Source organism: Narcine bancroftii, chromosome 12 (genome assembly GCF_036971445.1).
Source record: "Narcine bancroftii isolate sNarBan1 chromosome 12, sNarBan1.hap1, whole genome shotgun sequence".
In the NCBI taxonomy this organism is placed as follows: domain Eukaryota; kingdom Metazoa; phylum Chordata; class Chondrichthyes; order Torpediniformes; family Narcinidae; genus Narcine; species Narcine bancroftii.
The window spans coordinates 63,570,206-63,578,287 of NC_091480.1; the positions used below are offsets into that span (position 1 = coordinate 63,570,206).

Genomic DNA, 8,082 nt, shown 5'->3' on the forward strand with positions numbered 1-8,082 from the left:
GGTCCCCATCGCTGGCACTGGGACAGCGTTAGGTTAACCATCTGGCTAATCGTTACCTCCTACAGAACCTGAAATGCAAGGGGTTGCTACTTCGGTGTAAACATCCCTCGCTCTGTTAAATTCCTGTCAACCTTTACTTTCCTGGGGGGGCGTGGCAAGATGGCGTAGGGAACAGACGTGCCTTCCAGACCTCTCCTGACTCTGATTTATTGTTTTGTCTTTAAGTGCCCGTTAAAGTTCTTTTAAAAGTTTATAAATAATAAGAGGTGTTGGATTAGTGCCTAATGGTTTATATGCAAAAAAGAAAATATCAACAGACTGTTAAAAATCTACATTTTCCGAAATTGTCTGAGCCTACTTGTTTACAAGAAGCCAGGACTCAACGTAGAATGGATCCAGAGGAGGACGTGCAGAGTTCGGCATTGAAGCTTCGTTTTAAGCCGGTGAGGCTCTCTGAAGGTCGCACTCAACAGCTTTCAGAACAAGGGGCTGGACGGGTGCCAGTGTTTTGCACGGTGGCCACTGCAGGTGTTGTTGCTGAGGCTTTGACAGTTGAATCAGCTGGGGCGCCACCAGCTGGAGAGTTAAAGAGTTGTCATTCGACTGCTACAGTGGTGGCGCTGCAAAATGCATCTTCAATTACAACGGTTCTTCCAGACATCGATTCAGTGAAGATGATTAAAGAGATTTGGCTTAAAGATAACCCTGATCTTCAGTCTCCTGGCATTGCTGGGGGGACTTTGAGAGGGATTTTTATACGAAGTCAACCTGCTAGAAAAGATACTAAATTAAGGGAAGGGACAGAAGATCCCGTGGTCTCTAAGGAACAGCAAGACCCCATTATGCCTGAATCTACTTCTGTTGAAAAATGTCTGTTAAGGATCTTGAAGATAAGATATATTCTGTATCGAGTCACTTAGCTAATTTTGTGAACCTGTTTATTTCCAAGATTAATCCGATGGCGGAAGTCATTAATGGAGCTTTTAAGCTTGAAACCATTGAAAGATTTGAAATGTGTGATCAAGGTTTAGTCGATGCACAGGATCAACTGCAAGATGAAAATAGAATAATTGAAACATTGCAGATCCAAAATAAAAATTTATCAAAAAAGGTTGATTATTTGGAGAATCAATCTAGACGGAACAACGTGAAAATTGTTGGTTTGCCAGAAGGCATAGAAGGACCAGATCCAAGAAAATTTTTTACTGAATGGATTCCACGAGTGTTAGGACAGGATAAATTCCCTGAAGGTTTAATACTGGAACGTGCTTATAGAGTTTTAAGAAGAAAATCTTTTTCAGGACAGAATCCAAGATCTGTTTTGATCCGTTGTTTAAACTATTGTGACCGAGAGACAATTTTACGTATGGCTATTAGAAATGCCCAGCAAAATAGATCTCCTTTGATGGTTCAGAATAATCCTGTTTTCTTCTATCAAGATTTGAGTCAAGAAATTATGTTTCAACGACACGAATTTAATTCTGTGAAAGAACGGTTGTGGAAAAAAAGACATAAGGGAACATTCAGGTATTCTGCAGTACTGAAGATTTTTTAGGATGGAAATCAGCCAAAGTTCTTTGACAATCCTAAAGAGGTTATGGACTTTGCTCAGTCTCTACCAATCATGCAGTTTCAGGAACGATATAGTCCTTCAAGGTCTCCAAAGAGAGTAGAGATGTAAGGTGGGATCCAGTTTTTTAAAAGAAATGGAAGCAATGGTGAACGAAGTGGTAACATTGATTTAAAAAAAATAAATCTTTTATCTTTTTTTTGAGAAGAGTTTAAATAGTTTAAATAATGATGATAGTTTAATGAAATGAGAGTTGGGAGAGGGAACTGGGTGGGCACTAGTTTCCAGAAGTCATCAGCTACCTGTGAGTTATCTCATTATTTTGGGGGAGTTACCGCTTTGGGCGGTTTAAACAGGAGGAGGTAGTTGTGACCTCCGACCTGTTTTTTTTTCTTTTTAATTTTTGGGTTAAGAAGTGAAAGTTTTTTATTATTATTATTTTTTAAATAAATAATTTTTTTTAAACTCTTTTTGTTTTATGATTGTAATTGAGAGGGAATTAGGAGGTTTTTTCTCTCCTTTTTCTTTTTTTTTGGGGGGGTTTCTCTTTTTTCTTTCTTTTTTAAGAGGATGATGTCACAGAAGATAATAAGTCAAAAATTGAGGATGTTGAATGAGATGAAGAGGAAGATGAGGGGAAAGGTGATAAGAAGAAAAAGAAGAAAATTAAGTACAAATACATTGAGGGAGAAGAGTTTAATAAAATTAAGTTAATTTCGATAGAGAATTTTGAAGATGTTATAAATGAAGAATATGGAGAATTTTATAAGAGTTTGAACTTTTTTCTTTTTCTTTTTTTATATAAGGGGAGGGGAAGGGAATAAAAAGTTTATCTGATTGTTTTTCTAAGGGATGTTTTTGTTCTCTCGATGAATTATAAAGGAAACTTGGTATTAATGGAAATTCTGTATTTATGTATTATTAATTATGATTTTTTTGAATAACAGATATGTGGTTGATATATGATTTTAATATTTGAACTTAGTTTTAAAGTGGATTTCATTTGTTAAATACATGCATTATGTTTGATTTAAATATATGTTTAAGGGTATTAGTATTGATATTTTTTTTGTTGTTAGTAATTTTTTTTGTTAAGTTTTATCCTTTTTTTGTAAGTGGGGTTTTTTCTATTTTATTTACAATATTGTTAATTAATTCTTCACTCTTTATTTTGGGGGGAGGGTTGGACTAATTTTAAATTAGATGATTAATGTTGTGTTATAATTATTGGGGGGGTTAATTTGTGTAGTTTAATGATGTAGTATTCTAATTTTTATTATCTTATTTTTTATTATTTCTTTAAATGTAATTTTTATTTTATTCATGTCATAAAATTTTAAATAAAGTTTAAAAAAATACCTTTACTTTCCTCCCCCAACCCACCCCCCCCGCCCTCACCTGAATCAACTTTCAATGAAACCTTCAATTTTCTATGTAGATTGGCACGGATAGTGTAATGGTTAGAGCAAACCTATTAGAGCGCTCGGGACCAGGGTCCAAATCCCGCGCTGTCTGTAAGGAGTCTATATTCTCCCCGTGTCTGCGTGGGTTTTCCCCGGGTTTCCTCCCACCCTTCAAAATATACCGAGGGGGGTTGTAGGTTAATTGGGCAGCACGGACTCGTGGACCGAAAGGGCCTGTTACTGTGCCTGATGTTTGTCTAAATTTCCCTTGTATCCTGTGTTTTACAGATCCTCGTCCAACACCTAAAATATCTGTTCACCACACCAAATATCTGCCATTATGGCTCGTTCTCAACAAAACTGGTTAAGCTGGTTTAAAAAAAAAGAAATTTAGACGTACAGCGCAGTAACAGGCCATTTTGGCCCACGAGCCCGTGCCACCCAATTGCTCTACAATCCCCAGTATGTTTTGAAAGGTGGGATGAAACCCAGGGAAAACCCACGCAAACATGGGGAGAATGTAGACTCCTTGCAGACAGCGCGGGATTCGAAGCCTGGTCCAGATCGGTGGCGCTGTAAAGGCGTTGTGCCAACACAAATCCAGCTGGCCGTCTTTGATTTGTACTGTTCAGTTTTCTATCCTTTTGAACATTTTTTCAAATAATTTCCTCAAATTGACATTGACCTTGTACTTCATCTTATTCCCTTCTCCCTTTCAACAACAGCACCAGATTAGTAACCTTCCAGTCCTCTGGCATTGCCTTCAGTTTTGGGGGGGTGGGGGTGGGCGTGGTGGGGGGGTGGAAGAACAGTTGTCCACTCCAATTACATTGTCACTGTCTCGGATTCTTTGAGAATGTGGGCACTTTGTGTGCAACTCTCGAGTTCTTTCACAAGTGTATAGTTGAGTGTTTCTCTTTCAGAAAATGGACGAGGCTTCTTCGTTGCTTAAAGCCACTTGCAACACCTTTATAAATACCCTGGAGGACTGTATGAAAATAGCAAGTCTGAGGATCTCCCCTGAGCTGCTTTTGTCCCCTGAATCCCCTGCTCCTCGTGTCACTTCCACACCTCTTCGCAGGGTAAGCGGACTTAATTTTACCGATTTATGTCTCCATCCCTTGCTGATTGAGGGTAAGTTGCATTTTGTGTGATGTGTCTTGCGACAGGCTTTATTTATTCTTGACCTTTTCTGGGGAAAATGATTGATCCTTCTGGGATGTGCCTTTTCCTTTGGCCCAACTTCAAACTTGCTGCTCTGGGTGCAAGCCCAGAGCTGCTGCGTTGTGTAGACCTGATGCACTCGTGTGCTGTGTCCTGAAAAGAATATTTGATTGCTTTCTCACTGAGCTTTGGGAGTGGGGTAGATGGAGAGGTCAGAACAACATTCTAAGTGTAGGATTGCACCTACAGGTTATATTTTAGTTAACCGAGGCTCTGTTCTGGTTGAGGGTGTTGAATTGGACAAAAGTAAATTTCTCGCCGGTCTGACCTAAAAATATACCTGCAGTGTGACAAGAGGGTGGATTAAACCCCAGAATTTTGCATAGGGTTCCTCCAAATTTTCATTGTAGTGGAAAGAGTTCTGCTTTTCAGCATGAGAGGTTAACTTGTGTTTGTTTGTTTTTTTCCCCCTTTGTTTTAACACTATAGGTTAAACGTTCTGTAAGCCACAGTGGTGTTGTTGCAGCCGACAGGTAGGTGCTCTGCATGCCTGTGTTTCATTTCAAATGTGTTGTCAACCCTCTCCTGTGTTAAATTAACTGGGCATAGCGGTCAGCGCAGTGCTGTACCAGTTTGAATTTATCACTATCTATGAGGAGTTTGTACGTTCTCTCCCTGTGACTGCGTGGGCTTTCCCCAGGGAGGGGAGCAGGGTCGTTTCCCGTCAACCCCACTGTTTTGCACTAATATTTGCCCCAAAATCTCCATATTAACTGGCTGTTTCATCGACTAGCTATTGTATTTGCCTGCACACTCATGATTTTGAAGTAAATATCTGGTCAGAAGGCACGTGGAGGGGTTACGGAGCAACTTGATAAGGGGCAATGCTTGCCTCTTGAAGGCTGCAGTCAATATTGGCATTGTTGAGATGAAGCTGACACCAGTTTCCACTTGCCTGGATTAGAGTGGTTGTAGCAACAATCCGGGAGCAAGTGGACCACTTGGTACCTACCCCCACCCCCCCATCCTAAATGTGGATTCTCTGCACTGGCGGACCATGGCCACCCACAAATTGCACCGCAGTTACTCGTCTCGGCTTCTTCAACAGCATCCCCAAACTCGCAATCTCTACAACCCAGAAATATCAAGCCCAAGGAACTCTGCAATCTGCAGGTACCCATCCATCCCTCTTGCCTTCCTGACTGGGAGATGCACATGCTGCTTGTTCTCCATCACTGAGTCTAACTCCTGGAACTCCCTCCACAGCTGCACTATGTATGGTTACCTTCATCAGAGGAGCGGCAAAAGTTCAAGGTGGCAGTCTTCTCCAGAGCGATGAGGGATGGGCAATAAATGCTGGCTGTAAGAGCCAAAGGCTCGTTGTTTACCATTATCGGTTAGGCTGTCAGCAGGGTCCCAAGGCTGCGCGAGTTCTGTTTGTTCCAGTGCACGAGCACTGGGAGTTGGCGAATGCGTGGGGGTTTTGGGAGGTTGGCAGTTGGTTAGCTCTCATTGACTGCAATGGCGGAAGAGACGGCGGGTGACTGAGGCTCTGATATTTTCTGTTGACTGTTACCGAGGAGATTGATCGTTATCACGGACATTATGAGTCCTTTTGTGTTGACTAATAAACCATTTTTAAAACTCATCTGGACTTCATCGAGAATTCCTCGAACACATCAAAGTAAAGAGTCCACTTAGCCTCTGAGCAGCTTTTTTATGGATAGTGGTCGCTACACTGGCCTTGCCAGCAACACCCACACTGTATTTCACAGCAGGAACATTGAATTAACGCATGATGGTCAATTTTCCAAATCCTGTGGTTTGGCCCAACTGCAAGCTCTGCAATGGAAGTCCGAAAATCCGGACTGCTCGAGCTCTATTCTCAGGGAGTACTTTTAAAATACAAATTTAAGGAGTAGTAAAGAAGAGTTGAATAGGTACATTTTGACAATTTATTCATTAATAAATACAGCATGTTTCATTTATCAAAACGAGCAGTTTTAAAGAAAAATAAAGTCAACACGACAAAAATGTAAACAATTTTTTTTACGACAATAAAGGAGGGTGTAATGAATGAAATTGTTAAAGAATTAACATTGTAAAAGAAAATGACAGTATACAAATGAATTTCTTTGTGATACTGTGACAGTGTAGATATGTTTTTGGGAGATAAATTGGGAAAGGTTTGTTAGAGTAGGTTACAAACACTTTAAAACAGATTTTATTTGAAATACTGGAGCTCTGCTAATGCTAGACATATCGGGACCTCAGCTTTTGCAAGAGCTTTGGAGAGTGCTCAAGAGACTTCACTAATGGGTTGTTGTTTACAAAAGACAACTAATCAAAGATCTTATTGGAGCTGCAGATTGTCTGGAAGAGAACTTGTTCTAAGAGGGTCATGTGGTTTTGCAAGCTGAGAGAGAGTCAAACAGGCTTTCTCTCAGGGAGAGACACACACACCCACAGATTACTTCTACAGTGTTGCAGCTAGCAACAGAAGCTGGGACTGGAACAGGACAAGCTGGCAAGCTTGTGGAAAGTCCCATTTGGAAGATGACCTGGTCAAAGCCCTTGTGTTCATGCAAGTGGGGAGGACTGGCTGTTTAATGTTTCACTTGAATAAGAGAAACAAAAAGGCACTCTGTGGTGACCTGAAAGAAAGAAGTTATCATCTGGAGAACCCTGTGTTGGATGCTACCAGTTGCTCCAAAAATCACAGAGACAAAGACTGAGGGGAACGATAGGCTTTATTACACACGAGACTGCTGGCCCGGGTCCAAGCTAGGGAAATAAGGAGAGGAAGAGGAGACTCGACCTTTATGGCCTGGGTCACAGAGGAGGAGTCCAGGGAGGAGTCTAGGAGAGGATGTCATCAGGAGGGCGGGCCACCCTATGCCTGTAGTACATACAATCATATCATTACACCCTGAGGGGGCAAGTTTCATCAGCAAGACACTGGAGTGGCTGATTAAAAAGGAATCAGTTGTGGATGTCCTGGAACAACAAATCTCTCTCTGAAAACCAACACTAACCTTCCTGAGCAGTAACCATTTACCTTTCAAGCACCAAAGCCTGATGAACTTTATAAATGTTAAATTCTGTGCACAGTATAAGAATTGTCTGCAACCAGTGAACTTGGAGGAATGAGAAGTGAGATTGGACTGTGAATCAAAGAACTTTTCTGAACTTGCATACATGTGCGCTTAGAATTAGAAGGGGGTTAAGTTAGGTTAGTTTAGTTAAAGTGCGATTCTGTTTTCATGTTTAAAGATGATTAAAAGCAACTTTTGTTTAAGTAACCATTTGTCTTGGTGAATATCTATTGCTGCTGGGTTTTGGGGTCCTTTGGGCTCATAATATTTTGACGATCTGTGTTAAACGGGGTCGCTGTTGCCGCTGTGCATCTGTGGCGCTTACGCATGCACGCACACAAAAGCCGCTAAATTTAAAAAGGTTGAGAGTCCCGATTCTCAGGTGATCTGGATTTTTGGACTTCAATGTACAGCAGAAGTAGTTCTTGTAAACAAAAGAATTGTTTGTCACTAATGCAGAGTGGTGCTTAAGCTGGCATTGCAGCCGTGGATATGTAGCTTCGTGTCTGCCTTGATGACTCTCCATTGTTTGGCTGCAGGAGTGCAGAAGTGAACACCCCAGCCCAGCCTCAGAAGGGTTCCATCACAGTCATGAGGAATCTGGAAGAAATGGCTGCATATCGAGCCAGCAGATGGATGAGAGCTCCGGTGGATGTCAAGACCCCAGACAATAGCCGCACAGTGCAACCAATGGGTAAGTACTGTTGCTAAGTGCATCTTCAGGTGAGACACTGCTTGCTGCAATCAGAAATAGACTCTTTTGTCTTTGGACCAGTGAAGAAAGCAGGAGAAAGATGGTTTGCAAGACCATTGAACAAACTTTAGATTCTATTACATATTTCTTTGGTGC

At 41.2% G+C, this 8,082-nt stretch overlaps 1 protein-coding gene across 4 annotated transcripts in view; it reads left to right on the forward strand.

Annotated features, from left to right (window-relative positions):
- The window catches only part of LOC138747338 (pleckstrin homology domain-containing family A member 3-like), a 42,569-nt gene that overhangs the window by 27,974 nt on the left and 6,513 nt on the right, over positions 1 to 8,082 (forward strand). For all 4 annotated transcript variants that reach the window (XR_011347431.1, XM_069906448.1, XM_069906449.1 and 1 more), the window contains exons 5-7: positions 3,897 to 4,055; positions 4,627 to 4,670; positions 7,772 to 7,926. Coding sequence is in view for 3 of the 4 variants with exons in the window: in XM_069906448.1 (XP_069762549.1) it covers positions 3,897 to 4,055; positions 4,627 to 4,670; positions 7,772 to 7,926 (358 nt within the window). In the remaining variant the exon portion in view is untranslated. The remainder of the gene's footprint in view (positions 1 to 3,896; positions 4,056 to 4,626; positions 4,671 to 7,771; positions 7,927 to 8,082) is intronic.